The 18,525-nt window shown below is 35.0% G+C and overlaps 1 protein-coding gene across 2 annotated transcripts in view; it reads right to left on the bottom strand.

Moving 5' to 3' along the window:
- The window catches only part of LOC145693093 (oxysterol-binding protein 1-like), a 327,552-nt gene that overhangs the window by 98,748 nt on the left and 210,279 nt on the right, over positions 1–18,525 (bottom strand). For both annotated transcript variants that reach the window (XM_081768782.1, XM_081768781.1), the window contains 3 exons: positions 13,217–13,364; positions 7,232–7,398; positions 5,354–5,505 (listed from right to left, as the gene is read on the bottom strand). In XM_081768782.1, coding sequence (XP_081624908.1) covers positions 5,354–5,505; positions 7,232–7,398; positions 13,217–13,364 — 467 coding nt within the window. The remainder of the gene's footprint in view (positions 1–5,353; positions 5,506–7,231; positions 7,399–13,216; positions 13,365–18,525) is intronic.

The following is an 18,525-nucleotide window of genomic DNA, read 5'->3' on the forward strand; positions in this document are numbered from 1 at the left end:
TATTATCAGCTTCTACAGGGTTCATCAATGTATTTATTCCTGTTACAGTGTATTCAATTATTACAACTGCATTTGCTTCGGCTTCTGCTGTTATCACTGGCCTATCAACACGGTTTAATATAGCTTCAAAGAAAGAATATTATAAAAATATGGTGAATCGAATTCGGCTGTTTAAAGATGAGCTTTATGTAATTAAGCTCATGAATGGTGAATTAACAGATGAAAATGTAAGAGATATTGTTAACAGAATCAATGACATACTTAATGAAATTCGAGGCTATTAGAAACTGATTTTTAAAAAGTTTTAATATAATAAATACGATGGCGAGTCATATTGAACTTTTAAATAAACTTGGAAGTCTTGAACAAAAACAGGTTATTGGATTAAGAGAATTAGAATTAAATACAGAATATAAGATTGTGAAAATGGAAAAGATTAAAACTAAGTTTGGAAAGAGTGTTTTAGTTGAATGTGAAGAGTTTAAGGTATTTCTTCCACCTAGATTTACAAAACACTTAACAGATAAAATGATTGATGAGATCGTTAAAGATGGAATAAAAATCAAATACACTGGTTTAAAAGATAATTATCCAACTGTTGAGTTCTGTATGTGAATCCAAAAATAATAAAAATGATCAAAAATATGTCGTCAGAAGTAAAAAAATGGAGTGAATAGAATGGATCCTCAAAAGAAATTTATACTTACTAATAATTTCAATGTAATTGTAAAAAATGTGCAAACCGAAGTTCAAGTTGTTTTTGATATTAACGGCTGTCTATTCAGCTTGAATTATGATCAGTGGACAGAGTTTAAGAAGTCATTGTTTCCTATAGAGAACGAGGATAGCAGAAGATTCCATTATCAGTATCCAAACTTGTAACTATCAATATACTAATTTGTAACTATTATGTAATTATGTAGAATTTAGTTAACTTTTATGGTAAAATCATAAAAGTGTTTTGTAATTTTATTTTACTAAATTTAGTGATTTTTATAACTAGATTTAGTGATTTTTTGTTTTTGTAACTTGATTTAGTGATTTTTTATAACCAGATTTAGCGATTTTTGTAACTAGATTTAGTAATTGAATGCATTAGAAGTTATTATGAGTAAGATAGAAGTTATTTGAGATGTGATAGAAGTTATTTGGGGGATAAAAAGTGTTAAAAATTATTAGGGGGTAGATTAGAAGATATTTGGAAGCAGGGGTGTGCTATGTTATTGAGGGGTGGGGGTGAAAGTGCGCTAGAACATACATTTATCCCCTACTTGCGGACAAATGTCTGCTAAAATCACCGCGGTAGATTGGGCAAAGATCAGGGAAAGATTGGCTAAGCGGGGCTTGAAATGGGCCGGAACGCCCAGTTCTGCGTTCCAGTAAGTCAGTATGGTGTCCGAATTCAGTTCCTGTGCTGTACTTGTCTCGCTCCAAATTTGTATCTTTTCAGTTTATTGTTGTCATATTTTAAGCAGATTAATATCCTATTAAAGCACGATAAAGAACTAATCTAGAACTTTTCGTTCTGCGTCATTGTGTTCCGCGAAATTATTCTAGGGAAAGGCGATCCGGCTATTGACTAAAACAATTTTTAGAACAGAGACAAAGGTTTAATTTTAGGTCTCATCCGCAAAAACTGACGTAAAGTTAGGCTGGATATCTGCGTGAGTAGTATTTATATCATTCCCACACTCCAGCTACACAGTGATGATCCAAAATCAGAGAGGGTTTCTCGAAACTACGGTGCTAAATATTTGGTTAAAACATTAGAAGCAAATGTGTGGTTGGTTTCAAAAAGTGACAATTTAAGGCCGAGACTACCTGCCCAAGTGGAAATTTGTGAATATATTTTTGTCGAAACAAAGAGAAGTTTACACATGCACAAGTGAGCAATGTATATTATATACTTCTAATTGCAGTTTGTGAATCTTACAGTCAAAAAGTAAAACTTGCTGTCTTTTAATAATGAAAGAAAAGAAGAATCGCAGTTCACGCTCATGCCATGTAGCTTGCCACCACAAATTCAAAATTTATAATCGATTGTTTTTATACCAAAGGTAATAATTTGAAATATGTTGCTGCTTCCAATCTTAAGTAGGAATTAAAATCTACGCCTGCTTGAACTCACAACTTTTTGTGATTAGTTGTTAATGTATAATGCTCTTTCTTAAACTTCCATAGGGAGAGAGCATATACAACTCAAATAAGCATGGAGAGATGTATGCTTGGAATAACCCGGAGAGATAGAAAAAGAAATACATGGATCAGGAAGATGACAGGAGTCACCGATATCATCTCGAAAATAAAAGGACTCAAGTGTCAGGGAGCTGGTCATATTGCAAGAAGAACTGACGATAGGTGGACAAAAGCAATCTTTGACTGGATCCTAAGGGAACAAAAACGATCCAGAAAACGTTGTAATACATTATGGTGTGACAAAATTAGGAAGCAGTGTGGAGTAACGTGCAAACGGACTGCCGAAAATAGATAGTGTGACAAAGAATTGGAGAGAACTTCATCCAGAAGTGGGTCGACAAATTATATATATATATATATATATATATATATATATATATATATATATATATATATATATATATATATATGTGTGTGTGTGTGTGTGTGTGTGTGTGTGTGTTTGTGCACGAATGTTTTGCCCTACCCCCAACCAATGAGCCAAGATTACGCTTATGCATCCATGTGTCTAGTGGAGCTCGAGTAAAGCACCATGACGGCCAAGCACACTGCTTGCAGACTACGTACACCCCTTTATGACGACCATGTTTCCCAACATTAGTGGCATTTTTCGACAAGATAATGCACCATGTCACAAGACCAGGAGTGTGATAGAGTGGTTCGAGGAACACAGGGGCGAGTTCCAAGTGATGTGTTGGCCTCCAACTCGCCGGATCTAAACCCAATCGAACACCTCTGGGATGTGATTGAACGTGACGTCAGAGCGCATCGTCCCCTCCTCGGAATTTACGGGAATTAGGTAACCTGTATGTACACATGTGGTGGCAACTCTCTTCAACGACCCAGCAAGGATCATTGCGTCATGCCAAGATGCGTCACCATTGTTATCCGTGCCAAAGGTGGACATAGTGACAATTAGGTAGGTAGTCATAATGTTCTGGCTGATGTGTGCGTATATTTTAACTCGTATATTTTGTCTCGACTCGAATTTCGAGACGTCTTGACTCGAATTCGAATCGAGTCGAGACAGAAACTGTCGAGTCGAGACAGAAACATATTTTCGAGTCGAGACACGAGTCGAGACAACATTTTCTCGAGTCGAGTCGAGACAGGCTTAAATCTCGACTCGACTCGACTCGTGCGCATCCCTATCTGTTTTATCTATGTACATACAGGCAAAACATAAACCTTCTAAATTATCATTATATTTCACAAAATATGTTTTACTGTAAAAGAACTAACTAAATCTATGGCTCGTAGAGCCCAGAGGTTCAATGCCGTGTTCGTAAAACCTCACCAATGACTTCTGTCCTTACTCAACTGAATCTAGTTTCTACTTTGTATTCCTATTTCAGCGAGATTCATCTTAATATTGTTCTTCCACCTCCGTCTAGGTCTTCCTAATGGACGTTTTCTGATTGGATTTCCCATCAAATTTGGAAAGTGTTCCTACTTTCTTTCACTTTTGCTACATGACCTGCCCACCTGAGCCTCCTAGCTGTCATGACTCTAATAATGTTTGGTAAAGGATGTAAATTATGCAGTTTCTCGTTACAAAGTTTCCGCCATTCCCGATCCCCGTTCTTCTTGGGTCCCAATATTCGTCCCAGGATTTTATTCTCAAATACTTTCAGTTTGCGTTCTTCCCTTAAAGTAAGCAACCATACACAACAATAGGCATGATTATTGTTCTATGCATTTTGAGCTTCAAATTCCGCGACAGAATTCGCGACGACAAAAGATTTTGAACTGAATAATAACACGAATTTCGTGCTGTCAGTCGACATTTAATATCCTCGTGGATGTGATTTTGGTCTGTTAATATTGATCCTAGATATTTGAAAGTATGCATTTTATCGAAAATATTATTTGATACTTTGACGCATCCATAATTTGCAGTATTACGATCTCAGTCAACTTCCATGTATTTAGTTTTTTCTGCACTTACTTCTCAACCTGCAAGCATTTAATGACGTCTCTGCATTTCTTTCTATTGTTCTCCTATCATCTCCTATCAGATTTACATAATCAGTATATGCCATAACTTGATGAATGCCATTCAGCTCTAGACCCTGCAAAATCTTTAATTTTCCTTATATCGTACTCCAAAATAAAGTTGAATAATAAGTCGATAACTCATCTTGTTTCAAACCATTCTCGACGAGGAAGCTCGTGGACAAGAATGTTCCTACTCGGAGTTTACTTTGGGATTCGTTTAAACATATCTTAATTTATCTAACTAGCTTTTTCGGTATTCCAAATTCTGCAAGAATGTAGTATAATATTTATCTTCTAATAGAATCATAAGCCTTTCTAAAATAAATAAATAATTGATGTACCGGGGTATTCTATTCCCATTTCTTTTCGAGTATTTGTCAAATGATAAATATCTAGTCCATAGCTGATTAATTTCGTCAAAATACACACTGATTATCTCCAACGATTTCTTCCGCGTATGGGATCAATCTGGCTAATAAAATGTTTCAGAGGATTTTATAGAATATTAACACAAGAGAAATGCCTCGATAGTTAGTACAATTCCTTTGGAACAAGGGCCTTTCTTGTGAATTGGAACAATGTTTTATTCTTTCCACTCTTGTGGTAATTCCTCCTTGTTCCAGATAAGGAGAATGAGTTTATGTATCTTGTTCCACAATTTTCCCCTCTAGCTAAAATTATCTCAGCCGGGATTTTCTCTCTCTTTCTGTCTCTCTCTCTCTCTCTCTCTCTCTCTCTCTCTCTGCCTCATTTCTGAACTTCTGTTGGTTTCAATTTTTCATTGTGTGTTTTAGTTTCTCCCTAAATCAACTTATGAATCTTGTTTCGTCTCGGTTTTGTTATTTCATTTCATCGATACTAATTCATGTGTAGTTTGAAATTAGAATTGCGTTCATGTTGTTAGCTAATTTTAGTATGGGAGAGAAGAAAGGAGGAGAGAGAGGGGGTCTCTTTACCAGACACGACTATGGGATAAGTGGGTATACATTGGGTGGCCTAGCTGCACGACGTTAGCTGTCGCTTTTTTTTTTTTTTTTTTGATGCGGAGTGTGCCACGACAATGATAATGCAAATACTGATGTTCTGAATCACTAAATAATCTGGAACACAAGGGGAAGGGGCGACACGACTTTTGGACCGTAGTGTGCAATACACTTACCGTAATGGTTTTCTCTCCCAAAGAACTTGATAACGCTCTGCCACTGGTTTGTCAGAACGAGAAGTCACTTTTCCTGCCTCCAATTTTGAGTTCCAGAAGCCTTGAAGCAACACTTTAACTTCGCCTTGACTATTCATTACTTGCCCAAGAATCTGCAAGGAATGCAAGAATCATACATCTTACCTCTGGCATTACTCCGCAAATATATCTTGATACAGCATGAAAAACTAATTTTGTTTAGTTTTCTCCAATACTTTCACTAGAATCATTAAATGTCTTATCATAAAGAGCCACTTTATAAAAAACGTACTGGGCGCATGTTCAGGAAGTATTTTTTCTCTTTCATTTGCCAATAAAATGGTCAACCGCAGCTATGGTGTAATCTTGACAAAATTCCATTAACTTCCACTTAACTTTGAATCATATGACTCAGGGATAAAAGGTAAGAGGAATGCGGGAAGACGTCATCCTCCCACTTTCATAAAATATCTATGGCGTCCTCCACTTCCTTACATAATTACAATGGGTAAATATAGGCAAGGGGGACGTAGTGACGTTGTGCGTTTCCCTACCTTTTCTCCACCTTTATCCCTGATATGACTATGAACATTGTAAAAAGTAGAAAAATGGCATAACATTGATCAAAATTTGAAGGACGATTGAAAAGTTTGAAACAAAGTACACGTTTATTTACGTTTGTGGAAAGAAATATTATCACAGTAAATAATATATTTCAACACCCAATAATCTTTTTGTAATGTTCCAGGAGTTCATTACAAAATGTCCAAAACTTCAATACTTTCCTTAACAAAAAGCGGAAAGACAAGTAAAAGACGTATTAACAAAGAGAGCTTCCAGAATTAATGTGAAAGTAATATTTAAGCTTTTATTTTGAATAGTTTAATAGCATTGCTTTCTCAAGGCTTTTCGCTAAGTTCACCTGCCTTCTTTTCTAAATTTTAGTAATTACACTTGTAACTTCAAGGCGACGAAAAGTATTAAAATAAAGGAAGTGAGCCATCTCATATAGTGCAGAAATTTGGCTGCACAGTTCACTAAGTCATAATTGATAGACATCCAAATTTATACATTATACTAAAGTTCTTCAATTCATGTAATAGTATTTTCCAGATACTATCTGGTTCACTTTATACATTTTTATTAGATATTACCTGGTTCACTTTCTACATTTTTGTTATTAGATATTACCTGACTCACTTTCAACATTTTTGTTATTGGATACTACCTGGTTTACTTTCCACATTTTTGCTATTAGATACTACCTGGTTCACTTTCTACATTTATTAGATATTACCTGGCTCACTTTCTACATTTTTGTTATTAGATATTACCTGGCTCACTCTACAATTTTGTTATTAGATACTACCTGGTTTACTTTCTACATTTTTGTTATTAGATACTACCTGGCCACTTTCTACATTTTTGTTATTAAATATTATCTGTCTCACTTTCTATATTTCTTGTTCTCCTTTGACATTAAGTTATTCATTATTCTTTTTTTAATCTGGGCGGGTGGGGAAGGGAAAGTTTAGTTAAAAGCCTTAACTGAGAATAAGCAAGATGCAAACTACTTTAAAATACATTTATGTGGATCAGAGATAACTTGTTACAAAACACTTTTAGCTAGACATATTCTGTCAAATTTGCCTAAAATAGATTACAGTCATTACATTTCAATTGCTCCCTCGTATCAGACATTAAGTATATTAGTATGTCCATGAAATTCGTACATAGATGATATGTAAATCTAAAATAACGACATTTTTATTTATGAACGTCCGTCATTTCTTCGAACTTATTGATTAACTAGCAGGACATAAAATCACTATCTTACACTAAGTTTTGTAAAGAACTTACACGTCTTTGAACTCTCCCAAACATTGACTGTGGTACAAATTTTATATTACACTTATCATTGGTTTTATGATTAATTATATTCATGTCCTCTACATATTCCAAGTTTAAACTTCCAACAATTATGTTGTTAATTGTAAGTTCTCCCTTCTTCCAAGTGTAATAATTTCCTACAAACAAAGAAAAAATATAAAAATGGGCTCTTTTCCCCTTAGAAGTGGTACTTTCGAAAATACTAAAACTCATATTTTCTAATTTGTTATTAAGAGTCCACATACCAAATTTTACATTTTAAAGGACGCTAGTCTTCACATTCAATACTTACTCAATAAAGAAAGGAAAATTTCAAAAGTATAAATGGTCCCTTTCCCCTTCTTGGGAGTGAAATTTTTGAAAATGATTAAACACATACAGTATTCCTTTATTTCTAACTCTCGCTGCGAAAGTCGACCTGAGATTTTTTGCCTTTCGTTGTTAAAATCGACTTTAGCCCACAACGTCTTTTTTTGTTTATACAGTAAAAGCTCTTTATTCGCGTGGTATATGTTCCAAAAATATGCCGCGAATACAGAAACCGTGAATACGGAATGGTAATTTATATGGGATTATAGGGGATACGTTCCTAGGTGACAAAATAAAAAACAAATACATATATAAAAATCAATTTACTGTAATTGAAGTTTTTGACCATATTGATTAATTATTATCTTCAGGCTTAGGCAATGGTTTGAAGAATTTTGTAATTTTTTCTTGCTTGGCATTTTTAAAAGCTCCTTCAATTCAGACTGATATTCAGCAGTGGCATTAGCAATTTGCCTCTTAAAAATAAGATTTCGTTCCATAGACGGATCAATTTTCATAAAGAAATCACAAAGCTCATTTGCCATTCTTAAACCTTCACTAAGATTTTTCAAATTAAATGTCACGTTTCCAGTGCTTGTTGAAGGCTCTTCTTCAATGGGCTGTGAATTTAACATTTCCTCCAAGTCGGTTTCAGTCAAATCTTCATCTTGTGATTCAAGCAATTCCTGAATGTCACTTGATTCTATCTGTTCGAACTCATCTCGTCCTATTCCATTCGCAATTTCGGCTATGTTTGCAGTCAAAGTTTGAATTTGCACACATTCTTCGTAATTTTCCGCAGTCAGAGCAGGCCACAGTTTTTTCCAGCATGACTTCAATGTGTGTGGCTTCAGTTCTTCCAATGATGCTTTCATGTTTACGATGCATTTTGCTATGTCAAATTTCTTCCAGAATTCCATAACATTCATATCAGGATTACATTCCATATTATCCAATACGATTTTGAAGGTTAATCTAATGTAATAGAGCTTAAAGGCCTGGATTATTCCTTGGTCCATAGGTTGAAGCAAAGCCGTCGTGTTGGGGGGTAAAAATGTCACTTTTATATTTGAATGCATAGTTTCAAGTTCGCGAGGATGACCTGGTGCATTGTCCAAAACTAGAACTGCTTTAAAGTCTAAATTCTGTTTTTTAAAATAAGTTTCAACTTCAGAAACAAAACAATTCCGGAACCAGTCACAAAAAATAGCGCTTGTAACCCACGCTTTCTTATTAGCACGCCAAAACACTGGCAGGTCGTCCTTATGATTTTTTAAAGCCTGAGGATTCAACGATCTGTAAAGCATCAGTAGTTTAATGACACAATCTCCAGATGCATTAGAACATAGCAGCAGTGTAACTCTATCCTCTGCTGCCTTAAATCCAGGAGCAGACTTTTCGCTTTTAGAAATGAATGTTTTGTTTGGCATTCTCTCCAAAACAGTGCAGGTTTCGTCTGCATTAAATACTTGCTCAGGTTTGTATCCTCCATCAGCTACTAAGTTTGCAAATTCTTCTGGATATCGTTCTGCTGCAGCAGTGTCTTCAGATGCAGCTTCTCCAACGATTTTAATGTTATGCAATGATTGTCTCACCTTAAATTTATTGAACCAACCTTCCGATGCTTGAAATCCTCCATCTGTACATTCACCACTACAATTACCATCAGGTTCTTTAAAATGAGCGTAAAGACGCTTTGCCTTCTCCCGGACCATTGGATCACTCAGAGGCACCCTTTTTTGGTTGCGGTCTTCGATCCATAATGACAACGTCACTTCCATTTTTTCTATTGCTGGATCACGAACAATTTTCGCTGATAATGAAGTTGAAGCTACAGACGACCTTATTTTATCTTCGGATTTTTTTATCGATCGTACAGTTGATTCGTTGACATTGAATGAGCGTGATATGGATGCAAACGACTCTCCAAGGTGTAAACGATGAACCTAATAGAGGTAATAATAGGTGCATTTCTATTTTCACTTTCAGAGGTAACAGATTTTTTCGTGTCGAAACTCGTTTCTCATTTTTTTTTTTTTTTTAAGTTGACATTACTGTATAAATTAGGAAGACAGCGGTAAAGACGTGTTACTCGATCACAATTTTTGTAACGAATGGAAAGACGAAACAATAAAACACGTAAAGCGGCTCTTACCAAAGGACGGAACGTCTAATAATGTGGCAGCATTTAAAAATATACTTTATTCATTGAATAATAAGGTTGCTTTCATTCTGTTTGTTTACATTCTCAAAAACACCGATCGCGGCGAAGGCGGCTTATGTCAAAGTCCGAACCAATACAGGGGCGATATCATTTAACAACATACTTTAGGCAAAGTTGTAATAGGGTCTATTTTACATTTTATTAGTCCATTTGACGGCGTTTACAAAGGATATTGGGTTGGATACCTATTGGAATCCTTTTTATTATTATGTATGTACATACTGATTAGATCCACGAATAAAGAAATCTTTAGCCGCGAATATAGGAATTGGGTCGCATTTTTTTAATCCGCAAATAGTGAAAACGCGAATAAGGAGCTTTTACTGTACTTTGCTGCGATAGTCGATTTCATTCGCTCATTGTATACGGAATATGCCGTAGTGATAATGCGTTGCATTGTGCTGCCAACTGACGGCGCTATCTTGGAACTTTGCAGTTAAGCACGAATGAATACGAAAGCATAGTATCAGCGTTGCCACACTTGGTACAATTGCACCAAATTCAGCTCTTTTTGTCATTCATCGGCCCGTTGGTACCACGCTGGCATTTTCAGCCCCTTTTGTGAAAAAGTTGGTACAATTCTACCCAATTCAGCAGTATTTAGCAAATACTTGTCACATTTTCAAATGTCAATAAGACTTCCTACATTTCATTTTACTTATACTGTGCGTCGGACTTAAAAAATTTTGTTGAACATTTATTCTCTGACGTTGCACCGCAATAACGCTACGAACTTTGTGTGTAAAATTAGTCATTCGAATTATACCGGGAAACAAATGACGCTAGATGGGCGCATCCGTGCCGCGCATGAAGGAGACGAGAAAGAAGCAGTGTGGTGGAAATTTTAGCTTGAAATCTTAAAAAGAAAGAAAGAAAAAAGAAACACATACCGGTACGCATTAAATCAAGTGTTGAACATTCTGAAGAAGACCAGCGTGTGCTCAACTAAATCTATAATTTGTGTATCGTTGCAAAGATTCTATGCCAAAACGATAATAAGCACGCAGAAGTAAAAGTGAAGGCGAACGCAGGAGGACCCGTTACAACACTTCCAGAAAATATCTATGGCGTCCTCTCACTTCCTAAAAAAATACAATGCACAAATATAGGCACTGGGGACGGCGTGATATTATGCTTCTCCCTACATTTTCAAATCCGCTTTTACCCCTGATAGCACGAAAAAAAAAAAAAAAATACGTGGCGTATTTGCCGGCTTACCGAACTAAGTTGGTTACTAGTGACGTTTTCCCTTATAATTTGCGGCCTCTGTTACACTTTCTACGTGCAAGAAGAGTTTCATCTACTTCCACGTTGTTCGGGGTCCTCCTATTTGGATGTTTTTAAAAATAATGTTTAAAAAGAGTACTTTCTTTATTTGCACTCTTGGAAGACGGATTGGGAGTGTTCTAGAGGAGAACTTTACCTCTTTTAGTTTCGTGTTCTAGAGCCATGTATTACACAAGTACAAAATAATGAATTCAGCCCTTTTTGTTTCAATTTGGTAGGTCTACTATTTTTCAGCCCACTCCAGAGCTAGGACTGTGGCAACACTGTATTATTCTGATGTGTTGTGTTGTGTTTGCCAATTAGCGACAGTCAGCTGCATTTTTGACATGTTCAGCCGTTTATACTATTTATGTATTCCTAATAGATATTTTGATGTCTTTAAACCACATTTCACGAAAATATGAACATTTCATTATTTGGCTGCTTAATTGGCCCTTTTCCAAGAACCACGCGAAAATTTAATTCTACAGCAAAAGGGTTAGTAAAGGAAAGCGTATTTAATCATTTTCAAGTCTACCTAGATAAATTCCGATTTCCGATATATAACTCAAACTTAGACGAATCCACATGTTTGTCACTCTTTCAATAAACAAAGGAAAATTTAACTGTTATAAAATATGTCCCTCTTTCCTCCTTAGGAGTAGAATTTTCGAACACACTGAAACAATTATTCCTTTATTTTTAATGAAGAGTTTATATGCGGAGTTCTCCTAATTCAGAGATTCGTGAAATATTCAGTACTCAGAAGGACACTTGAACTTCCATTTACATCCGTAAGGTACGTTAAAGAAACTATCTCTTTCTTTCGTGACAAGAGGAGTAGAGGAGTATTCTGTTTAAATTTCAAGTTTCTAATCTTACTAGTGTGGCCTGTGAGTTATCTAATAGAATAAATGTAATGTAAAATTTAAAGAACAGCATTAACTAAAATATATTTACTTAAATATTAATTTTTACAAGTTGACTTCTTCTATTTATTTTGTTAAGTCAAATACATTCCTGAATAAAAATAGAGTAGGGTGACCAGACGCAAGGGCGACGATCCTGGGGGACCGAGGGGACTCGGGCCCCCTATTGCATTTATAAATATACAATATTTGGCATAATTTGAGTGCAATTTGTCTTAAAATCTTCATATATATACCTTCCGCATCTGAATGAGCCCCCCAAATTTATAGAGAAATCTTCGCCCTTGAACAGACGTACTGATTTTCGCAGTACAGTGCTGTTTTTCAAAGAGCTGTCTGTCCTGCGTGTTGTGAAGACACCTAGAAAATCGAGAAATATTCTTATTTTTTAAAATATTCTGCGAAATGTCCTGAGTTAACTTATTTGCAATATCATAATATTTCATTCTTTATTCACAACAATTTGAATCACAGGCACTCTTTCCTCATTGATGAATCGCTGTATTTTTTAACATTCTTCAAAAGATTGGGGATGAAGAGCAATCAACAAACCGTTGTTTTACAATACATTGTTTTTACTGAGAGCAGCTTGTTAAGGTATCGGTAAGGTAGGAAAAGTTTCTTTTTCAACTGATGACAGTGATCCTAACCAAGTTAAGCGCCGGTCTAAATTTTCTTTCATTCCTTAAAATAATACCACGTTCCAAAAATCGATTTTAAAAATCTTTAGCCCAACACGTAGTTTCACTGTACTTTCATTAAAATAAACCACTTCGTCATTCATCAAAACAGTTGGAGTTGTTGACGCAGTAAACTATCATATACTATTGTGTCCTGCTTTTCGCTTGTCAGAATCTGGTCACCCTAAAATAGTGTTATTATTAATTAAAATTATTGATACATATTATTATTATTACAAAATAATATTAAAATTAAACAACTGCGGAATAGTAAGACGTTTAAAAGCCTAGTTAAATTTAATCAGTGAGTTCAACCTCTTCATTAAAATGACGTCACACTATTCAATGAGCTCCATTTTTTAATGTTACTTCCTTTTCGAGTTTTTCGATATATCGATTTTACTCTTTAAATAGGCTACATCGTTTCCACAGTTTGTTTCTCAGGTCTTACTACGACGAATTCTATTTTTTGATCTACCGAAATAGAAGCAACCACAATTTATAATAAAAGAAATTTACTCGTAGTTAACAAATCTTTTTCACATACCTGAATTAAATGTAAGATAAATTCTACCATGAGGGATAACTCGTAAATTATTTGCTCGAAATTTAGAAGTGACTGCTATGTCCTGTAAACATTTCCATTCTTTAATACTTTCACAATATTGGGCTATGCCCGGTGGGTGATGTGAGATCTAAAGAAAAAGAATTTTCTATTGAAATCAATATGAATCTCCGTATTTAGATTAAAATGCATAAATACCTATATAGTACTGCTAGTAATTAAATAGTAAAAGGTATATATAAAGTGTTCCAAAAATCTGGTCTCATTATGGATAATAAAATGTAATAGATTTAGAATAGCTAAGTAAGTAGGATATAGGTATATTATAGTCGTTGTTTCATGCATGAAAAAAAATTACGGCAACAAATGCTTAAAATGATTCCCCTCTTGAGGCTTGCAGGTATTGATATGAGCATGGAAAGCTCGTTATAAGTATCATAACATTCGGATGTGATAGCGTGGGGGCAGAAGTTCAATTTTTCGTTTACAGCAATATTCCTACTTAAAACAAAGACTAGATATACTTAAATTGTACTTATTACACTCTTTGAGTTCTAAATTTGCAACAAAATAATATTGTAACAGTGCAATTAGAGAATGAAGAAGAAAATTATGTTGTAAACTCGTCACTGTAGCAGTGTCAGATTCTCACATTCACTTGGATCGTTATAAGTTTGATATTGTCTAATAACCCTAACAGCACAAGATGTGCTAGGCATGTGCCATTTAGGTGTCCCAGCTACCTTTTAGGTACCCGACACTTGGCACATATGATAATCATGTGCTAAGTATGTACTTCAGCTACCTACAGTTTTATGTACTTGTTACACCTAATTAATATTTGTAACTATGTACCACAAATATAGGATTTATATACCTGTCTCAGTTTCGCACTCTAACAATATTTTTTAATGTCGTCACTTGAGACATATATCTGTCAGGTTCTAGGTACGTCCTTTAGGTACATATTGCTTCACATACCCTAATAGCACTAGATGTGCTAGGCATTCGCCATTTAGGTGTTCTAAATTCATCTCCCAGGGTTGCTTCTTTTTCTAAGCGTTTGTGTACTAGAAGCAATAAACGCATCAACTTTATTAGATGACAACTGTCGGCGATCATTTGAAAGTAAATATGGAAGAACAATGAAATAAACTAACTAGACACTCGTCAATTTGTTATAAAATTACATGGTGAGCAGATTTTTATCTGATCTCAAACGGCTATCATCGAATATATGCGGTTAAAGAAGCACTCTGACTACCCGAATTTAAAAGACCTCAACAATTTATCCCACTACAACCGACATTTTCCTCATTGTCTCTGTGGCCAAGTCGGACGGGCACGCGGCTAGTAATCCAATGCTGGCTGGTTCGCGCCCACCCTAGGGTAGCCCTATATTTTTTACTTCTTTAAAGTGATGTTTAAACTCACCTTAATCTGAACACATTACGCATATATGTGATTTAACATATTTTGGGGGAGTGATTTTGTTGTTCATTGACGCTTACGGCATGGGGAACATACCTAGAACATACTAGGCACGTTCTCCAGGTACTACTATGAGCAAAATAAATGACGCGTCTCTTTATTTTGAATTTTTGTGGAAATATATTCATTTTCTTTATATGTTCGAAATTTCGGAAGGTATTACCAGCAGGAAACGTTAATAAAAAAAACATTTTTAATATTTGTGTTAGATATTAGCTTAAAATAAATAAATTAGAAGCAAGAAACATTAAATCGACCAAAATCACGAGCATTACCAACTCTGCTAAAGTGGGAAATTTTCAAGAAAGCGAGGGAATTCTGCAGTTCAACACGAAGCAGCGACATCTATGTCATTGAAAGAAATGTGGATTAAATCTACAAACGAAACTTTTAACGAAACATTTCTAAAATGTTTTATTACGTGCATTATCTGCAAACTCCAAATATATGAACCTATACTAAGTATTAACGTATAGATAGAGCAAATAGTTGAAATTACCTATGGAAAAGGACGAATTGGTAGCACGATCATAATGAAAAATCGTCTTTACTCTAGAACAGGTTCAGTTCACGTAAGAAAACAAGTAGCTCAGTTAGATAAAGCAACGAGTCTGTATGCCGCAGGTAACTGGTTGGAACCCCATAGAAGTGCAATTGTAATTTTTATTACTATGGTTATTTTATTTACTTTTTTATGTGGGAAAGAGACAAATTCTAACATATGTGTAAAACTCATGACGATACCAAAAATAAATAAATAAATAAAAATGTCGTTGTTGCACTTGCATTAGTGTCCCTAATTTCTGTTTCCAAACAGTTTCGTAATTATTTCCCCTATGCTCACTGCTCACAATATGCTCGCTGGTGCATAACGAATGTTTTCCAGTAAATGTTAATTCTAATTTCAAGAATTTTATAAAGTTTCACAATGTTTATCATTAAATAGTATTCTATCTACTTGCTTGGACATTTTGATAACAGATTTCCCTATTAAATGCTTAATTTTCCTTATACACATTTAATTACGGAAAAGTTTTACAATGTATTTGTTTTAAATTGAAATTGTTTTGAATTTACCACATGAGGTAAGCAGCCCGAAGGAGGGGAACTGAAGTAGCTGATATTCTACGTAAAAGCAACCTATTGTAGAATGATGATGCTTCTTACCTTCAGCACACAATCTTTACGTTAGAGAGCCAGATGGAGAAAAATCCCGGTTTTCCTTCCCTATGACCACCCATCTTAAACCTCTACATACCATGGTTCGTCTTACACAATTTCGGTGCTCCAAAGACATTCATATAATAATAATAATAATAATAATAATAATAATAATAATAATAATAATAATAATAATAATAATAATAATAATAATAATAATTATTATTATTATTATTATTATTATTATTATTATTATTATTATTATTATTCCTGAATATGCCACCCTTACATAATGTAGTAACCTTAGACCAGTGTTGGGTAAGTTACTTGTAAAAATGTAACGCGTTACAAGTTACTTTACTTTCTCTTAAAGTGTAACGCGTTAGTAACGCGTTACTTGCCCCAAAAAAGTAACTGTTACTTTACTTCGAAAGTAACGCGTTACTAACGCGTTACTTTTAGGTCCGAAACTTTAAAAATGTGAAAAAAATTATGACTTCAATTTTCCGTACTAATATTACTACCGCTATTATTATTATTATTATTATTATTATTATTATTATTATTATTATTATTATTATTATTATTATTATTATTATTATTATTATTATTATCATTGCACGTTATGAATCGGTTTATGTAAATGCAAAGACAAATATTTACTTGATATATGAACATTTTCATATAATGTAACTGATAAAATGCCTTACTGCGTTACTCGTAGGGATGGACACGAGTGAGTTCGAGCGAGTTTTCTTTGACACTCGATTCGACTAGAAACAGACATCATTGAGCTCGACCCGAGAACTCGACTCGGAAAATTTCCTCCAACTCAACTCGAATTGGGGTCGAGTTTCGAGTCGACTCGAGCCAAATCCGGTGTGTAGTTTCGAGTACATTCTTCATAAATATTACATAGACAGTATAATTATTATCAATGACACTACTACTACTACAACTTTTATTATTATTATTATTATTATTATTATTATTTATTAATTAATTAATTATAACAACACTATATATAAAAATTAAAGATAGCCGGTTTGTATTTGAATACTGAAAAACTAGTTGATTGCCATCCTCGGTAGTCGTGAGGTCTAGGAGTCAAGGACATTGTTCACGAGCTTCTGAATTTGGGTTGAGGGTCTAGGTTGAGTATTCGGGCTCGAGCCAAACAATATTAAAAGTTATAGGTCACTGGCCAAATATCTTCAAAACTGCTCGACCCCGGTTTAGAATTGTCAAGGACTCGATCAGCTCGGCTCACAGCGCATTGACTATCGACCCCAACCGAGAAGTAAGCCGAGCCAACAGCTCATCCAACCTACTCGGCTACAGCCCTCGGTTCAGTTGAGCCGAACCGAGCAAATGGCTCATCCCAACTAAGCCTGCTCGAGCCGATGGTTCACACCAAGCGAGCCGGCTCGAGCTATCGGCTTAGTTAAACCAAGCCGAGCTGAGCTTGTCATAAAGAATCTCTTGTGGTCTCGCTATCGAGAGAAGACGAGATGCGAGCAGTGTCCCCTCTCGTGAGCAACACTAAAAGTATTCCTTATTACTATTTAGCTTACATTTCTCATGGCTTTCGTTTTCCAGTGTAACCAGGCCACGATTTCAAGACGACTTAAAACGAACGAGCCATTTATCAAACTCGACTGGACTCAAAACTCGACGCGAAAAACTTAATCGGCTCGGAACTCGACTCGAGGATATTACCTTTGACTTGACTCGAAACTCGAAATGAATTCGAGTCGAGTCGAGCTTTAGCTTGACTCGTGCTCATCCTTATGCGTTAGAAAAAATGGTTGCTTATTAATATTTCTACTAAACTAATTATATAATAATAACAATGTTGTTATGTAAAATTAAAAATAAAGAATACAGAGAAACATTACACTACTCTATAATCAACTGGACTGTAGGATAAGCAAACTGATCTAAAAGAACTCCAATATTACATACCATCAGCAAACTATTTTCTAGTAATAAAGTAGACCTGCTCATCAGAACACAGTTTATTCATATTAACCCCTTATGGTAGATAATTAATTATGGCACCCTAGTTGTTGATAAATATTTTCTGCCGGGACACTTCAGACACTTTACTTTTAAATTCTGTCCACCATCATCCTCAGCTCTTAAGAAAATAGTGTTCTTTCAAATGTTCGAACGGTAAAATATTTTCGTTCTCCATCTTTATAAAAACAATATAAATCAAAGTAAAATAGACTACCAGTATCATTTCACTCCTAATTCACTCACTGAATGTATTGATTTAGAGGTGTCAAAATCTACGACAAAATCTTCCAGATGCTTGCAATCAGTACACGTGATTTCCCTAAGGCTGTCCTCATCTTCAAAAAACAGCAAGTGGCACTACGAACTTATCTGTTTCTCTGTGTGTCTGTGACTGTCGGTCATTGACATACACAGTTCATGCTCGATTGTTTCATTCTGATAAATTCACTTACAGGAAAGAAACATTTGTTTCCGAAAACAAAATATACATATATTATAGTTACTCATCCGAAATGTAACGCGAAAAAAGTAACGGAAACTAGGTACGTTACTTAAAAATTTGTAACACGTTACCGTTACAGTTTTGTTCTGTATGGTTGCGAAACATGGTCGCTTAC

This window comes from Thermobia domestica, chromosome 8 (genome assembly GCF_964235325.1).
Source record: "Thermobia domestica chromosome 8, izTheDome1.hap1.1, whole genome shotgun sequence".
NCBI lineage: Eukaryota > Metazoa > Arthropoda > Insecta > Zygentoma > Lepismatidae > Thermobia > Thermobia domestica.